The 19562-nt window shown below is 35.5% G+C and overlaps 2 protein-coding genes across 2 annotated transcripts; both read right to left on the minus strand.

Moving 5' to 3' along the window:
• Positions 1–14248: 14248 nt before the first annotated feature.
• Positions 14249–15685, minus strand: LOC149154651 (uncharacterized). The gene has a single exon (XM_089444189.1). The coding sequence runs from the start codon at positions 15683–15685 to the stop codon at positions 14249–14251; it is 1437 nt and encodes a 478-aa protein (XP_089300315.1).
• A 1256-nt stretch (positions 15686–16941) lies between these two features.
• LOC149154652 (uncharacterized) lies at positions 16942–17814 on the minus strand. Its single transcript, XM_089444190.1, has one exon. The coding sequence runs from the start codon at positions 17812–17814 to the stop codon at positions 16942–16944; it is 873 nt and encodes a 290-aa protein (XP_089300316.1).
• Positions 17815–19562: the final 1748 nt, after the last annotated feature.

Genomic DNA, 19562 nt, shown 5'->3' on the forward strand with positions numbered 1-19562 from the left:
GAAAAGGGTGCATGCTGACCAAAGAGAAAGAAACCTACAACTAGCAAAAAGTAGACGACCCAATAATCTTGCAAATCAAACTAGACGATGACATCACCGAGACAGACACACATTCCACAAAGTTGATACGATAAAACATGACTAGACTTACAATCCTATGTTTAGACAAAGAGTTGGCATTAAAATTATAAAAAATAGAGGTTTGAGTTACCCAAGATGGAAAAGCTATCAAACGATGTGAGCAGAAGACCATAACATATCTCTACATACCATAAATTCTAATAGCAACCGAGCCTCAAAATTCTTCTGACTAGTGCCAACTTAATCTCCTACATTGAAAAAACTGAAAATACATGAAAAAAATATAAAATACACGAAAACAAATTGAAAATACATGAAAAAAATTTAAAATACCTTTAAAAAATGTGTTTCAACATATTTTTTCATGTATTTTTAATTTTTTTTTGATGTGGGTCTACTCAGAAGTATCCAGAGTGGGTACTTGTTGGGTGTGGAATTTAATTCCACATCCAACAGGGATCTACACTTGACATTTGAGTAAACCAATAAGGAGATAAACTTATAATACAACTAAAAATGATAGTTTTCTTATTTTTCTCTAAAATATTTACCCCTTGGGATGACATCATCAGCTTGAATCCTATTGGTTCATTTATACTTAATTTTTTTAGTACATTTTTTATTTTTAGGACCACTTTTTACCCCAAAATTCCCCTAATGTTATGTCATCTTCCTTTTGCAGGAAGTGTTTTTTCACATTCTTTTTTTAAAAATATGGTAGATCGAGAGCTCGTATTTAGAAGTGGACCCTATTTTATAGGTGCTTGAGAGTTATATCTAGATCAATGGATCCAAGCTTTTATATTTGAAAGTGATGTTCCCTCGATAGTCCTAGTATGGGTGAAGCTTCCCATTCTACCTCTACACCATTATAATGATGTAACATTCTAAAGCATTGGTAATGCCTTAGGTAAATATATTGATCGAGTTTAACCATAAGAGGTTTATTTTCGTGTGTAAAGATTTGTGTAGAAGTGGATATGGATAAGGGACTACCAATGTCTATAAATCTAAATTTGGACATTCGGTCTCGTATCCAAGAGGTAGACTATGATAAAATTCCATTCAAATGCAAAGTTTTCCATGAATATGGCCACTTTTCAAGGAGATGTAAAAAAGAAGGAGAAACATCGACAACAAAAAAGAAGAGGAGGGAGATCAAAGGAAAAAACCAAAAAGAAGAAAAGCCCCATTAAGGCCAACAAATAATCAACCAATGTTGGTCCAATAAATGGTGAGGGATCAAGAAAAACAAATGTGAAAAATGATAATATAAATAGTTATTAAGATTTGAATATGGTTGATGAAGAAGGGAAAAATCCTGTGAATAAGGCTCCAATTTTTCGATAGAAGCCATTAGAAGGCAATCCAACCCTTACATAGATAGTGAAAGAATCTTCTTTGGATGAGGAAAAATCCCCCCCCACAACCCCCCCCCAACCAAAAAAAAACATCAAGACGAGCCCCACATTTGCTAGATTTTTGGATGAGAAATCAGATGCACAGAAGGAAAAGGAGAAAGATTGAATTCATAGAAAGTTTGGAAGAAAGACCAATAGGGAGGTATGAGTGGAGAAAGCTGAAAAAGATAAAGAATTGGGAATCAAATCAATCCTGGAACCAAAACTCGTCCATTGACACAAAAACACTAAAAAGGGAGGAAATATAGCCCATCAATTGGGGAAAAACCACACAAGTAGTAAATGACGAAGGTAATCTCCTAGAATTACAGGGGATTAGGGTCAGAGAAAAGAATGACAGAAGTAAAGTCATTATTTAAGAAAGAAAAACCCCTAGTTCTGCTACTCCAGGAGACAAAAGTGGGGGATTAAGAGATCCTTCTGAAACATCATAAATTATGGCATGACAACGAGATCCTCTCAATAAGTTCTAGAGGAGCATCACACATAGGAGATCAGGCGATGGTAGGTTATGTATGAGAAGATATGTGGTGGCTACATGCCTTCTGAACTATGTTACAATGAGGCTTAGATGCCTTTTTAACATTAAGAAATAATGGGAAACCATAAACATCCAAAAATCTAACCCTAGGAGATGAAGTGCCAAAAGCTTATGAGCTCCGTTGAGATTAGTTGGAATGTCAACTTCCCAGGGTCACAACTTTGGCATACGATCTCCGTTTAGCTATCACGATACCTTTTTTTGAATACTTCCAAGAGGAGGCCAAAAGAACATTGCAAAGCTGGTATTGCACTTTTTTAATCTCTTCATTTTCCCCCAAAAAATTCCTTTTAGGCCCTCAAAATGATTCCAAAAGTTTAAGACCCCAAGCAAGGAAACTGAAATAAATGATGGTGGAGGTCCAAGCGGAATAGGCGGGTGGTCACCAATATCCACCTAGATTAGTACAATCGTTAATATTTAAATTCCTATGCATTTTTGAGAAAAAATAAAATGTTGGGCCTCCTTGCTAGACTTTAGGGATTCTCACTTGGGTTCAAATTGCACTTATGGAGGAGATTTTAATACAACTCTACACCAATGGGAAAAGAAAGGGGGATATTTGGTCAAAGATCAATTCCAATAGAACATGGAATATTTCATTCAAAAACTAATTTTTGTTTATGTTATGCTATCCTCCAAAAAGTTTACATGGAACAATAAACAGTTTCATCTAGGCTATGTTGTTTCCAAACCAGATATATTTCTTATTTAAAACTCTTTATTATCCCAAAATATTCCAGTCTATTCTTGTATTCTTCCTTGTAATAACTTAGATCTTCACCCAATTCAGTTAGAACTCACTAAAAATATATATTATGGTCCTATTGCCTTTTGATGTTGCCCAATTTGGACCAAGATGAAGGTTTTTTGTGATGTGGTGCAGAAAGTGTGGCAATAATGGGTTCTTGGTAGCCCACTTACAATCTGGGAGCACAAAATTGAAAGACTTAAAAAGTTGGGCTGATGAACACAAGTTGGATAGGTAATCAGTTATATAGGCTCATGAAATGAAGATGGAATCCCTTAAGTCCAAGGTAGAAGAAGGACCAATTACAAATGAGATTGTGAACGGGGAGAAGAATTTGAAGCATATCATAAAGCTCTAGAAGAGGAGGAAGAAGTTTGGAGATTAAAGTCTAGAAAATTTTGGCTACTCGTAGGCATTAGGGGAATTTGAAGTCTAAAATGTGCCTCCTAAGGAAAATAATAAAATAAGAGTTATCAATTTTTAAAAGGAAAGAAAGAAAACTACATTTGTTCTTGTATTTTCGATTTATCTCCTTGTAGGTTTCCTCAAAATACAAGTATGTAGACTCATTGGATCTAGAGTTAGATTTGGCATCCAACAAGTACCCACTTTGCATAAGTTTGAGTAAATCCCGTGAAAAATTCAAGATACATGAAAAAATGTGTTTCAAACACGTTTTTTCATGTATCTTGATTTTTTCTTTGTGTGGACATACTCCAAAGTATGCAGTGTGGGTACTCGTTTGACGTGAAATCTAATTCTGCATAAAACGAGTGTACACACTTGAAATTTGAATAAACCTGCAAGGAGATAAGTTAAAAATATGACTAAGAAATAATTTTCTTCTTTTGACTCCAAAATATTTTCTCTTGGGGATGGCCTCATCATCTTGAATCCTATTGGTTAGTTTAAAGTTGATTTTGCTAGTACATTTTTCATTTTGAGGCCCATGTTTTACCTCAAAATTCCCCTAGTGGAAGATTAACTCTAAATACTTTCACAATCAGGAAAAAATAGAGTTTGGAGAAACAATATCAGAGAAATCACAGTGAGAGGTAACAAATTTTTAGCCTTCTCACAAATAAAGGAAGAGGCTAAAACAACATGGTCTTTCAAAGCACCCTGCTCCACTATGCCTCTTACTATGAACCAAGATCTAAAGTCAGGGCGACAAAATTTGGGGTGTATGCTAACATTTTTTATATACAGCGTCAAAGGTCTAGATCCTTCATATTCAAGATTAAAACCTTATTATATAGTGAAACACAATATAATTGGTGGAAAATTTATAAAGAAAAAAACTTAAATAAACCACTTTAACTTAATTTTGGTGGATTTCACTATAGTTTAGTCTATTCGGGGCATGAACATATGCCAGTTTAGGGTTCGATATACCAAGAGGCTGAATGCACTTAGAGTCCTGAATATGTTTAAGGTAACGAAGCGTTCAGGGTCTTGAAGAATACACTAGTCCTTATCCAAGTATTCAGAGTTCAAGGAATTTTGTGACACATAAATTTTAAAAAGGGCCAAAGGTTTGAACTGGTACCAGCTCGAAAGGCCTGACCAATTATTGTCTTAAGTTTCTTCGTCCTGATTTTAAAAATTTTGTTTTTTTTTTCAGGACTTAATTGTTTCACTTCAATCTGATGATTTCCCAACTCTGCTAATAACTCGAACTACTCAGTAATCGAAACAATCAACTGGTTGACCCTATGAACTGATTCTAGGAATGATCTGCGACGGATCTTCAATCTATCATTAAAATTTGATCTATGGCAAAAATTGAACTAAAATAGAGAGATCACACAAACGGTGAATTAAACTCTAACTCATTCCTTCAACAAGCTAATGAACATAACCCATGTTTGACAGAAATAATAATGTATACACAAATAAGAGAGATATAAATATTCAGTTAACCCAGTTTCTCGTCCAATACACAAGAAAACTGAGAACCTCAAAATCTATGTCTCTTTGAACTTTTTTCTTAAGCTATATTTTCTTTTTAAATACAAAAGAGAAATCCGTTAAGATCAACTAATTATGGATTTGATTTGTAAATCGAGGAAAATATCTAATATATTGAAACTAATTATAGATATATCTCGCTTATTAGCTTCAACAATTTCATATTCTATAGCAAACAAATGACACTTCAATTAACTATTAATTCTCTTAAATATTAAAAATAAATAACTAAATTCAAGAAACCCACTTCCTATAGTAAATGAGATTTATGACTGTTATAGTCAAAATGAGTTAATTGGTGGTGATGCTCCTGCATCACACTCCCAGGGAAGAAAATTCTTTCTAAAAGTCTCCATAGTGGTGCCATACTTTGAAATCTTTGGTTCTATAATCCAAGCAGAAACCTTAACAAGTTGATTCTTCCATTTAATTTGGTATTATAAATACTCTTTTCCTCGGGTTTTCTTCATCAATTTCTGCTCTAACACTGCTTCAATCTCCTTCGGGATTGCTTTTGGAAATCACTTCTACTATCCTTTAGCTTGATCTTTATCACTTACAAGTGCATCAATTGTAGTTATCTCTATTTCCCTAAAGGGATATAAGTATGCCACATTGAAAATTGGTGTAATTCCAATGTCTTGAGGAAGTTCTAGTTCATAAGCATTTGAGGAAAAACTTTCTTAGAATTTTACAAGGACCAATTTTCTTTTGCGTGAGTTTATTATATGTTCCCATGGGAAACCTTTCCTTTCTCAAATATTCCATGAATAAGTCACCAATTTGAAAATATTTTTGTTTCCTTTTCATATCTGACACTCGTTGTTTATATTTGTTGCTACTTTCCTATAGTTTCTATTTTACCCTTTCCTACAATTCCTACATACTCACTGTGAAATCTTTACCTGCTGCACTTATGGGTTCTTGATTTCCCAAGTTCCTTAACTCATATACTCCCCTAGGGCACATTCCATATAAAATTTGAAATGGCATCATACATATATTCTTGTTGGCTGAATCATTATAGGTGAACTCAACTTGGGCAAGTACGTGATCCCATTGTTTGGGATGTTCATTCACTAAGCTCCTCAGAATACCTCCTAGGCTTTGATTTACTACTTCAGTTTGACCATCAGTTTGTGGGTGATATGTTGCACTGGAATTTAATTTTGTGCTTATATTTTTTACACAAAGTCCTCTGAAACTGTCCCATGGATCTAGTGTCCCTGTCTGACACAATACTACAAGGAAATCCATATAGTCTTACAATTTATTTGAAAAATAGGCTTGCCACATTAGTTGTGTCAGTATTTTTAGTAAATGGAATGAAATGTGCCATTTTTGAAAATCTATCCATGATAAAAAAAAATAGAGCCTTTAACTCACAGTGTTCGAGGTAATCCCAGAACAAAGTCCATGTTGATTGAATCCCAAGGCCTTCTAGGAATGGGAAATGATTGATACAACCCAGTGTGATGACTCCTCCCTTTTTCCTGATGACAAATCCTACATATTTCCATAATTATTTTCACATTACCTTTCATACCTAGCCAATAGTAAAATAAACTTAACACAATAAATATCTTTTCAGCTTTAAAATCTCCAACTAGTCTTCCACTATGCTTTTCCTGCATTAAATTATCCCTCATAGAACACCTAGGAATACAAAGTTTGTTTTCATTGAATAGTAATACGTCTTGAATCATGTAGCTAGACCAATGTGTTGTATTTGTGCTCACAATATTCTCATATGCTAGATAGGCTTACTTGAAATAAACATCACTTTTATACGTCTCTCTAGGTTCATCAAACCCTGTAACATAAAACTAAAATTCGTATATAATTAAATTAATCTAATTAAGGCATATGCTACTTTATTTGACAATCCATTGGTATGTTTAATTACAAAAGTGATTTTTTGTGAAAATTCCACCTACTTAGCATGCCTATGATTTAGTTTTGGCTGACTATTTATAAATTGTGGTGCATGGTTATCAGTGAGCAGGATAATTTCCTTAGGCATAAGATGATTCTGTCACTTCTTCAAAACCTATATAATAACATGAAACTCCTTTTCATATGAAAAATAGATCTGTTTGGATTCATTTAACTTTACATTGAAGTATGATTTTGGATATCCCTCTTGAATTACAACTGATCCAATAGCAACATTGCTAGCATCTGTTTCAAATTGAAATGATTTTCCAAAATCTGGCAGTGCTAAAATTGGTTTTTCTGTTATCCTCTGTTTGAGCAATTTGAAATTGTGATATGCTGCTACAGTCCACTTAAAAGGTTTATTATTCTCCTTGATGGTTTAAAAAATAGGCGCAAACATACTACTGAAACCTTTAATAAAGTTTCTATAAATACTTTCAAGTCCATGAAAACTTATTACCTTTAATATATTTCGTGGAATTGGCCAATTTATATTTTCTTTCACTTTATGTAGGTCCATCTTTAGTCTTTCCTTGGAAATTAAGAACCCCAAATAAACCAACTCGTCCTTCATAAAACTACATTTTAAAAAATGTATTAGCAACTTGTCTTTTTGTAGCGCACCCATAACAGACTTGAGGTGTTGTAAATGTTCTTCTCTTGTCATGTTGTACACTAAAATATCATCCATGTAAACTATAAAAAAATTCCCTATGAATTATTTTAAAACTTCATTCATTAGATGCATAAATGTGTTGGGTGCATTTGTCATATTAAAGGGAATCACAAGCCACTCGTATAACCCATGATTAGTTTTACATGTAGTTTTCCACTCATCTCCCTCTCTGATATGAATATGATGATAATCACTTTTTAAATCATGTCTGAAAAAAATTAACATCACTTAGGAAGTCAATTAAATTATCATTTCGTGGGAGTCGAAAGCAATACCTGATAGTAATTTTGTTGATATCCCTAGGGTTAGTACACATCCTCCATCCACTGTAGGTGTATAGCACAAGGAATTATACTTTCTTTAACGAGACCTTTATCTAACAACTCCTAAACTTGTCTTTTCACCTCTTCATTTTCCCCCAGTGTCATTCGATACGCTGCTTTATTTGGTAGAGTTGACCCTGGAATCAAATCAATGTGATGGCTAATTATTCTAACAAGAGCCAAACTACTTGGTAGATCATTCACAAAAATGTTAGCAAACTGATGTAACATGCTTCTAATTTCTTCAGGAAAGTCTTTCAAATTAGTATTGGTGAGAATTACCTATAGTTTCCCAATTAGAGAAAAGTGTACCTCTTCTCTTTTTTCTTCTTGCAACAACTCTTCCCTTTCAAGAGAAACAAGTTAGGATTTGCTTCATCCTTAACTCCTTGATATGGTAAAGGAAAAAAAACATGCTTCTAACCGTCCTTTTTAACAGTGTATGTATTCTTCCCGCCATCATGAATGGATTTCCTATCATATTTCCATGGCCTCCCCAATAACACATGGAAAACATCCATAGAAATTACATCTCAAACAACTTAATCTTTATACCTTCAATTTTGGAGCTTTTCTCTACACTATGCATTAACCAAAATTTGGTGGCCTTTTTGTAACCAAGACACTTTGTAAGGATGAGGGTGTGTTTTATTTTTCGAAATCAGTTTTTCTACCATTTCAATAGAGACCAAGTTATCAATACTTCCATTGTCAATTACAATCTTGCAACACTTATCTTTGGACTTACACATAGTTCTAAATAGACTTCTTCTTTGAGATAACTCTTTAGCTTCCTTTTTGGCCTTCATGAATGCTCTTTTTCATTAACAAAGATTCCCCTTATTTAAGAGCTTCTTCAATGATAGCTAGATTTCCATCTTCTTCCATAGCTTCCACAACATGAGAACCTATCTAACTTGCCAGTGCATTCTGAGGATGTTCCCAAGACATATTTTTGAGTTTCTCATATTTGAAACATCTAGGATGATAATCTCTTCCTCGACCTCTACCTCTGGAGAATGATATTCTCCCTCTTGAATCGCCTCCCCTTGGTGATTAACTGTTGGAGCTTCCTTCCGCTATGTTGTCCTTTTCCTCTTGCAGGACTTCTTCCTTGACTTCTTTGATTTTGCTTCTTAGTAAGATTCTCTTCTACCTTCAAGAAAACTTGATATGCATCCTCAATAGTCTTCAAAGATAACTCGTTGATTTCATCTTGAATATCAAATCTCAAACCATTTATATATCTAACAACTTTTTCAACATCATCTTCTACATGGCTAGCTCTAATATTTAACTTATAGAACTCAATATATTCCCTAACTGACATGGACTTCTATCGAAGGTTATATAATTGTATTAAAAAATTAATTTCATTAGGGCATTTTTTAGGTCTAAAATGGGTCTCCTAAGGAAAATAATAAAATATTAGTTAAAATAATAAAATGAGACTTATGCTTTTTTAAAGAAAAAAAAGGAAACTACTTTTTTTAATTGTATTTTCAATTTATCTCCCTGTGGATTCACTAAAATTTCAATTGTAGACACTAGTTGGATGCATAATTAAATTCGACATCCAAATGAGTACCCACTCTACATACTTCTGAGTAGATCCACATCAAAAAATTGCAAATATATGAAAAAACAAGTTTAACACATTTTTCATGTATTTTTAATATTATACCTACCTTCGAGGAATATATTGTAATTTGTTTGAGTCAAATTTATGTGAATTTTAATTAATTGTTTTAAATTAAATCATTTTATTGTAATTTTATAATAATAATTAAAAATACATATACTCAATGTATATTTAGTACTTTTATTTTATTTTATTTTAAATTTTATTACAATTTTTTGATTGGTTAAACAAATTGACATAATTATTTTTATTTGGGTTGAAATTTATTTGTTAGAAATAATTTTTTTTAAATAATATTAATTAATATTTTTTAATCATCTACCACATAGATGTTATGTCGTTTTATATTAATTTTTTTAATTATTCACCATCGAGATGACATGACTCTGTCACAGGTTAAGCTGATCTCAATCAATTTTGTTTGGTTTGAAACAACTTTGGCCAATTATTTCACATCCAAATGACATGACCATGTTAGAGGTTAACCTGATCTCCATCGATTTCGTCAAAGCTTCCATAGCCATTCCATGAGAAAGAAACGAGTTTACCAGCCTGACAAGACACAATGGTAGTGAAGGTAAGTGAACTATTCTTAGTTTTTCGAAGGGTCCAAGTAAAGGTAAGTAGGAACAAGAGATCTCAAGTTCGGGTCCTAAGGGGTCCACTCTACCCTTAGTCCCACCCACCATCGGTAAGCAAACTCAAAAAAGTAAGACCACAATTTAGAGATACTTTTTAGGAAAGTGAGGTATTGTTCATTATGAAGGGTTGGGACACTTGACCCTTGTATCTAAGACCCCTTCCTTGATTTTAGCGAAACATTTTTTAGAACAAGAATTAGAAATAGCCACATTCAATTGATACATGAGGGACACACTCATTGGAATCACTAAGGATGGAGAACACTCCTTCCTTTCCAGAGATCACAAAAAAAAAAATGATGCATGCCTTTATATGTGTGAGTGGCTTTGCGCCTCTCTATGGGCTTCATTGGGGGAGAAATACCATACAACATGCATTTATATTGGGGGATATATATTGAGGAAAAAATGACATAATATATTGAGAATAAAATAGAGGGTAAAGGGTTTTTGTATTGGTAGGTATAAAAAATGGAGCTCAAAGTTAATGGAAAAATATAAAGGGTATAATTTTTTTTAATGAAAAAATGGATACCTACAATATCTAGTGAAAGTAAGAGTTTTTAAAATTAGGAAGGTGTATTAGGTTCATTTTGGTAGGGGTTTAAATAATATGATTTTTTATTTATTTATTTTTTTCTTTCTTCTGATATATAGTCAAATTGAGGGTATTGTTTAGTATACCACTAACACACATGATATGTCAGAGATTCATTGAGTGAAGCCCCATGGCTCCTCCTTTCTCCATATAATAAATACGCTGAAAGAACGTACGAGTTAAAAAAATGATCCATCCAGGGAAAGATATTACCTAGTTTGAGAAAGCTCTAGAAATGAAAAAGACTCCCATTCTTGGGCCAAAGTACCATAAGAGCTACTAAATTCATGGGATCAAATAATATTATGATCGTTCTTAAAGTTCCAACTTTCTTTAGGAGTGATGATTCTGTAGATGGTAGGTTTCTTCGTGGTGAAAAGTGTCATTTTTGCAACATCATTAAGACCCAAAAAAAAAGAAAAGAGATGGCCCTCCTTCAACTCCATCTCCTCGTCTTCATCGTATATCTTCATGGGCATTCAAGTTCAAAAATTTAGTAACATGCATGCTTGATGGCGGTAAGGTTGAGAAACTATTTAATCCAAGTGTAGTGATTTCCAAAGGGTCGTTTCAAAGGAGGTCATCGATATACTATTCTGGGTTAGGCTTGTAGTGATTTCCAAAGGGTCGTTTCAAAGGAGGTCATCGATATACTATTCTGGGTTAGGCTTGTATAATTTCAGAGATGTTGCCCATGGGAACATGAGGGTTATGAATAGATCTGTAGGAGAAATCTCATCACATGAACCTGGCAGCTGTAGCTGCACCCATGATGATCACTCGAATCATCACGTATTGGCTACATGATTGTCATCACCACGCGTCAGCCAGGGAATTCAATTGACCAGATGATCTGGACGGTATGAGTGTTGCATGATCGTCAACACCATTCAAGCCTTCTCCTTTCCTTTAACTTTATTTTCCTATTCCTCACATTGACAAATATTTACTGACACTAAACAATGTTAAGTGATAAAAAAAACGCTGGTGATATTAATTTCTTTTCTTGCTTTTGTGTTGGTAAATAAGTTTTAATATGTGATTTTTGGATTATATATATATATATATATATATATTAGAGAAAAATAATTTTATTAAAGGTAGTTTTAGCTATGAATATAAGGATGGTTATAATTTGTTTTCTGATTCTAAAATAAACTTGAAAAATATTTAGTTAAAAATAAGACATATTTTCTTGGACCAAAGACTTGATTCATTTCAAATGATTTAAATTTTTTATAAATAAAAATAATAAATCAATAAAAATTACTATCTTCAATATTAATTAAAAATTAAATTAGAATAAATTCTACCTATTTCTTAATATATATATATATATATTATTTTATTCAAGTGAATTAGATTGATTTAGGATTTAGTACGGTTTGTTGAGCATTTCCCCTCTTGCCTATAAAGCTCCACATGATATCTAAAATACCATAAATGACCCTTATATATAAATTTGAGTTCCAGTTTGCACTTATATAAAATCTCTTTTCTACTTGAAAGAAAGAGAGAGGGAGTGTGATCAGTTTTTGTGCGAGATATATTAACATATGGTTTATATTTTTGGGAACCAAATCAATTAGAGAGAGGGAGTTAAAAGAGAGAGGAGTGTGATCAGTTTTTGTGCGAGATATATTAACATATGGCTTATATTTTTGGAAACCAAATCAACTATATAAAAATAGGTTTCCATTCCTTGGGCTGGTGTTGGTTAGTCGATAATTCTACAATAAGAATAACCTAATCACTCTCAACTAAACTTTTGCTTCAGGATATGTTTTTCTAAAATTAAATTAAAATCAAGTTGTGTTGGGAATTCAATCTCAACCCTAAAATCGGTTGTTAGATCTTGTCAACTTAATGTCTCCGTAAATCGACGACAAGATCTATCTTCTGCTTCCATTGTTGGGTACCACTGTTAGTGTTGACATTTTCTTACGCACCAGGTGTGTTTGATCTGACTAAGATTTTAGACCAATCTTTAAGAGTGGGTTGTCTATTATGTTCATTTTCGTAGGTTGAGTAGAATTTGGTAGATCACTGAAGCATCATACATTGACATGGGTTTTTAATATTTTGTCAACAATGGGTAGATTCGTTGTATGGGAAACTTTGGTATTCTTAAGTTACACGGTAGATATGTGTGGAGTTACTTTTATTGAGTTATAGGGTTGATATTCATAATTTTTTTGGGGTTTTCTTCTAAATTAAGACATTGACAACATCTAGATCATAAATCATACTCATTGTGTGAACATATTCTTTAAAAGGAATCCATTATCTATAAAATTAAGAATTTCATACTTGGGCTTATTTTGGGTTGCCTAGATTGTGAATATCAATTAATTTATAGCATGGTCATCATTAATTATGTATTATGATGATAGTTAATTATGATAATGATTTTATTTTTAGTTGGGCTGTCTAGATTGCAAACATCAATATTTTTAGTTGGGCTTCCTAGATTGCGAACATTAATATTTTTTAGTTGGGTTACCTAGATTGTGAACATCAATTTTTTTGGTTGCCCTACCTAGATTGTGAACATCAATAAATTTATTTTTATAGCATGGGAGGGTTATTTATGAAATGTCTTTATTGTTGGTGTTGTGATCATAAACAATATTTGAATTGGGTGAAGAAGATTAATCTTGCATTGTGGTTGAGATCATATTCCAATCAAGTTGGTTGGAAAAGGAAAATCCCATTTGCAAAATCAAGAGAATATTGAAGATTGACAACAACCAAAATACCATTAACAAATTCGAGGAGGATAGGCATTGGATTAAAGCAAAAGCCAACAAAGTGTTCAAGAAGCATTTGCATGCTTATCTAGGCATCCGAAAGTTCAATATTTGTCAACTTTATGCAAATAGGGTAGTAAGTTAAGATGACTTTAATCTAGGAAATTACTATGGTAAAACATGTTTCAATTAAAGTTATATCAAGATAGTCAACCTTCCCAACAATTCATAGATACTAAGGGCGCATGTGACATGTGATAATTATTGCTATGTCATCCATTTTGTCAATTTCAAGCTTACTTGTTTAACTTCTAAAATTTATATGATATAATAAATATTGAATAAATATTACAAGGAAAACACCTTATAGGAGAGGTTTTTGTAAAGATTTCTAGTGTTTTAAGATTGGACAAAATGATTATAAAAAAAACCCAATTTTGGAATTGAAAGTTTTATTGATTTTTTTTTCCAAGGAAAAAAGCGAACTTTTCATTAAACATAAAAAGTTACAAGTATATGCCAAAGGCATTCCGTTTGCTGTATGACAAAGTCATAGAGCTGCTACAAAAAGAACAGACCTTTCTGTGTCTCAAAAACTGGCTTAAGGTTAGCTGAAAGGACGAATCATCAGTTTCGTTTTCAGCCCATTATGTACTCAGTACCAGTCAAAATAAAGTGATCCCACTGTGATTGTCCATTTACTATTTCCTGGGCTTCCTCTTAAGAGGAAAACAGCCCAAAACGAAAATAGCAAATGACATATTTCAGAAACTGTGACAATGTTTCACCAACAAGTAGTTCAGAACATAATATCGTATGTACCCATTGTTTATGCTAAAACATATGAAAGAAACAAAAATTTAAAAGTAAGGATGATAGACATTAAGTGCATGGAGGTTGATCTGACACACGGATCTATCCCTGTTCTTCTTCCACTATTTTCCAACTGCCCATAGCTTGTTGTAAACCTTCTTTAGAAAGGGTATCCGCTGTAACGTTTCGCTCCCTGTAGATATGACAGATTGAGAATACATTAAAAGAGATTTTTAAGGACATAATTTCTTCAAGCAAAGGTCTAAGCATATAATTGTGACATCTACTTTGTCCGTTGACCCAATTAACAACAGATAAAGAGTCTCCAAAGATCTGAACTGTAAGAATGTTCCTGTGGATAAGCCAGCATAGAAGTAGTTTTAAGGCTGTAAGTTTTGCATAATTATTTGTCCCTGTGCCTAGCCCTACAGAAGCTTTTAAAGACTTGGTTTTGCTTAAATATATGATCATTCCTGCTCCTGCTGTGTTGTTCTGTGAGGCTCCGTCAAAATATGCCCAAGGAATCCCTTCTCGGATCTGCTCCTCCCTAATCTGCCTGTTGTTGCTTCCTTCCTCTGAATCTGGAATGCTTTCAAGGATAGCAGAGCTATGAATTGCAATTGATTCAGCTGTGGTTTCCTTCTCCATGAAAATACTCCGATTTCTTGCAATCCATATTCCCCAGCATATGATAGGAGGAAGGTTTCTCATTTTCCAACCGGGATAGTTACGCCACCATTTATCCCAAACCTCCTGAACATTTCCTCCCTCCCATTCAATCCTTTTCCCTATGAGCTTCCCGACCTCTGCCCAGACTGTTTTGACAAAAGGGCATGCAAGGAAAATATGATTTATATTCTCAGAATCCGACTTGCATAGAGAGCATCTCCCCGACCCTTGCTTGTACCTAGCTTGAAGCAAGTCCCAAGTAGGGACTTTTCTTTTTAAAATGCACCAAAAAAATAGTCTAGCTTTTGCTGGGCATTTTAATTTCCAGATCAGCTTGTCCCACCATTCTGGTTCCCCCCATCCTTTTCTGTTCATTAGATATTTATATCCGAATTTTGGGGAGTACGATCCATTTTCCGCGTGTGCCCAGACCAGCTGATCCTGTCTGTCCCTTATCCTTACATTGGACCGAATTAATTCCTCGGTGTATACCTTCCATTCGTTCCACCAGGCTGGTCGAAGACCTAGCTCTTCACCAGATTTCCAGGATTGCCCCCAAATCGTTGAGAAACCAATTTTCTCAACTTGACTTAGATGCCTGATTCCTTTGGATTCTAGATGTCTGATTAAACCTGGAGAGAGAGCATATTTTTCATTACATCCAACCCAAGGATCTTTCCCTATCTTCAGGCTTTCCCCATTCCCAATCTGCCATGCCAGCCCTTGTTCTATCACCTTGAAAGCCTCCACAGTGGCTTTCCACACTACCGAACCATTTTTCTCCTTCTTACTTTCCTTCCTTATCCATTCTTCTAGTGGTGTGGGGTCAATATATTTCCTTTTTACCACTTTTGTCCAGAGGTTCTCCATCTTGATTATTCTCCATCCTGATTTTGCTGCCAGAGATGTACTGAAATCTGTAAGGTTTTTTATCCCCCATCCACCTCATTCTTTTGGTCTTGCTATTTTATCCCAGGCTACCCATGGAAGAACAGATTCCTCCTTAGAGCCTGCCCAGAGGAACCTACTGCAAATCCTATTTATCTTCCTTAGAATCCCCTTTGGAACCCATGTTAATGCAGCCCAATAGACTGGCATAGCTAAGAGGACTGATTTGATTAGAGTCAGTCTTCCTGCTCGGGATAGCCATTTGTAACTCCATTGAGATATTCTGGATTCAGTTTTGGCCACCAGCCAGTTCCAATCTTGGTTCCTATATGCGTTAGGCTTCAGCCAAAATCCTAAGTATTTGAAAGGATTCTCCATGCTGTGCACTTCAAAGGGAAGAATGGCAGAGATCTGGTTTTTCTCATTTCTATTTAAGCCTTCAGTGATAAGCTGGGATTTTCTAAAATTTATTTGCATTCCCGTCGCTTTCATGAACAGATCCAAGATGTTTTTTAATTCCTTAATTTCATTCAAACCTCCATTTGTGAACAGTAAGATGTCGTCCACAAACAGGAAGTGTGTGATAAACATATTGACTGCAACTTCCAATCCTTTTACTGCTCCCTCTCTTTTGGCTAATTGAATCAGGTGGCTCAGGCCTTTTGCCACCAAAAGGAAGAGCAAGGGTGATAAGGGACACCCTTGTCTTAACCCCCTGAAGCTTTTGAAGAAAGGAGTGGCTGCCCCATTTATTAGAATTGCAAAGTTTACATTGGAAATGCATCCCATTATCCATCTGATGAATTTGTATTTAAATCCTAAATGGGTGAGTAACATCCTTATATAAACCCAATTTATTCTATCATATGCTTTTGATAAGTCAATTTTTATCACTGCTCCCTTTCTTTTCATTTGCTTGACACTGTGGATAGTTTCCTGAGCCACTCCTATAGCTTCATGTATTTGCCGACCATCCAAAAAACCAAACTGCTCATTTGTAATGCATCTTGAAAGAATTGGTTTAATCCTTACTGCTATCAATTTGGCAATGATTTTGTAAATACTGTTGCATAAAGATATAGGCCTAAAGTCTTCAAAAGAGTCTGGATTCTCCTTCTTCAGGATAAGTGCTATAAATGTTGAGTTGAAGGGGTTGTATACCTCTCCTTTCCTCCTTGACTCTTCCACTACCTCTGTTAGTTCTGTCCCAGTTTGATCAAAAAAGTGTTAGAAAAGCTTTATGGTCCATCCATCCGACCTGGGCTCTTATCTTTTGCCATTGATTTTATAACACTTTCTACTTCCTCCTTTGAGACTTCATACATTAGACTCTCTGCCTCCTCGTCCTCTATATATCTGGGGAAACATTGGGCAGTCCTGATAATTTCTGCTAATGTGATTTCCCCTTGATCCGCAAACAGGCTCTGAAAGTGATTCCTCCCCATGAGCGAAAGTTCCTCGAATGAGTTAACCTCTTCACCCTCCTCGTTTTTTAGCTTCCATATTGTATTTGCATTTTTCCGCCCTTTTGCATAGTTGTGAAAAAACTTCGTGTTTTCATCCCCAGCCTTCAGCCATATTGCCCTGCTCTTTAGCCTCCATTCCTCTTCTTTTGCCAGTAGAATTTGGTCCCTTTGCTTTTCTAGCAGTAGAATTTTCTCTTTTGACTCCTGTGATCTGTAGCCATCTGTCTTTGTACATTCCATCCTTTGGAACTCTTCAATAATGACGACTAAATCCTCTTTCTGTCTCTCCCTCCTTGACTTTGCCCATTCAATAGTTTCCCTTTTTAACTTTTTTAAATTTTCCATGAACAAAAAACCTTTCCCCTCCTGGGATCTTCCATCTGGATGGATCCAAGTTTCCTTGAATAGTTTTTCATAGGATTCCTCTTGCATCCATGTTGCATTGAATTTGAAAGGCGCTGCTGGTTTCCTGGGTAATTTGGATAACTCTAGAAAGATCGGGAAATGGTCCAAGTTTCCCCCCTCTCCCACCCACTGCCGAAACATGGGAATACTGGCAGTCAAGTCTTCACTCAAAAGAAATCGATCCAGCCTCTTTGCGATTCTGGCCTCTCCTACTCTTCGGTTCCTCCATGTGGGTTTCATTTTAATGAGATTTATGTCTATTAGATTATGAGAGGTGATGGAGCTTTGAAAGAATTATGAAAGCATATCTTCTCTAGCCGCCGGACCCCAGGTTTCGGCCCTCCCTAAAGAGAAATTCATGTCTCCACCCAGAACCATGTTGCTTCTTCCCATTATATCTTTGGACAGGAGGTCGTTCCAGAATTCCATCCTTCCCTGACAGGGCCCATATATATTTACAATTGTAAGAGGAACATCAAGATCTGTAGATTGAATCTCTACTCCCATAGCACGTTGCAGACCCCACTGATTTAAAATTCTCACTCTTCCTTCCTTGTATCCTATAGTCAGACCTCCCGAATGGCCGATAGAGTCCATAGCACAGAACCGCCACCCCAGAAGTAGAGCCGTAAGAGCTTTTTCTACTTCGGTGCTGTTGCCTAAAGTTTCTTGCAAAAGGATATAATCCAGTTTCGAACTCAGTACCAGCTCCTTTAAGGCTAGTTTTTTGGGTTTACTGGCTAACCCCCTACAGTTCCAGGATAACAGGATCATTTAATTACAGTCTCTTGGGGGTTCACAGCTCTAAGCGCCCCATGAATTGTCATTTGTTTCCCATCTGCAACATCAATCTTTGCTCTAACCTTGGCATTAGATAAACTCGATTTCCTACCCCTCACTTTCTTTATCTGAGGAGAGGTTCGACCTATCCCTCCAAACGATCCTAGACGCTCAGGCTTTTTATCTAGGGATCTTAGGTTATAATGGCAGGAAAGGGAGGCCGAGACCGATTTAGCTTCCTCAGGAGGTTCATCCTCACAGTTCAGATCAATGGAGGGGATGGCAGCTGTGATATTTTCAATAGAATTTTCAATTTGAAGTTGATCATCAAGCGAGTGTTTTTTAGTATTCAAACTAGTAATCAAGCAATCATCTTTAGATTCAGAAAGAGTTAAAGATGGGTTACTTGAGTCTAGTCTCATACCCGGAAGGTCTTCAGCTGGCGATGTACCCAAAGAAGCTGGACATTCATTGATAGTCTTCTGAGTCTGGCTTTCATTGACAGGCTCTGGTCCAGGCGTTCTTTCTTTATCAGGTTCTGTTCTGTTCCTTCCATCCCTGCCTGGAGGGCTGACTGGGATCTGTTCTAATTCCTTCTCCCCCAACTGATAGTCCACCTCCATCGGGTTCTTCTTTATTCCCAATTCCTGAACCTGAGGTTCCTGATCCTCGTACATGCCTTCGTCCTCCGGCGATTTCTGGTTTCTTCTTCTGCGCTTCCCCATGGGACAGTCTCTTGCTAGATGTCCGTAGACATGGCATCTATGGCATCTGAAAGGGAGATGCTCATAGTCAAGAATTTGCTCAAAGACGTATTCTCTGTACTGGATGTTTATCTTTTCCACCAGTCCTCCCCTTGGGTTTAGATTTACCAATATCCGGGCCATCGCCATATTATGGGTTTGAAGAAACGACATGTCCGCCTCCAGGAAGGTGCCCAGCCTGTTCCCAATAGACCTAAAAACTGATTCTACCCAGAGGAAAGAGGGCAATCCTGGGGCTCGCACCCAAACTGGAAATGTATCAGTCCTTTCATGCATAGCATCAAACATTGGGCTCCATCTCTTGAATAATATCGGATAATTGCCAAAAGCCCAGTTCCTTGCCATCACCCAGTCTGCCGCTTCTTTATTTGCAAATCTCACCCTGAACCATCCTTTTGCCAGAGCCGCGACCTTGAATTCTTTGACTAGATCCGTCTGCCATAC

Source organism: Pinus tabuliformis, chromosome 9 (assembly GCF_031772625.1).
Source record: "Pinus tabuliformis cultivar Carrire ecotype Pingquan chromosome 9, CPIR1, whole genome shotgun sequence".
NCBI lineage: Eukaryota > Viridiplantae > Streptophyta > Pinopsida > Pinales > Pinaceae > Pinus > Pinus tabuliformis.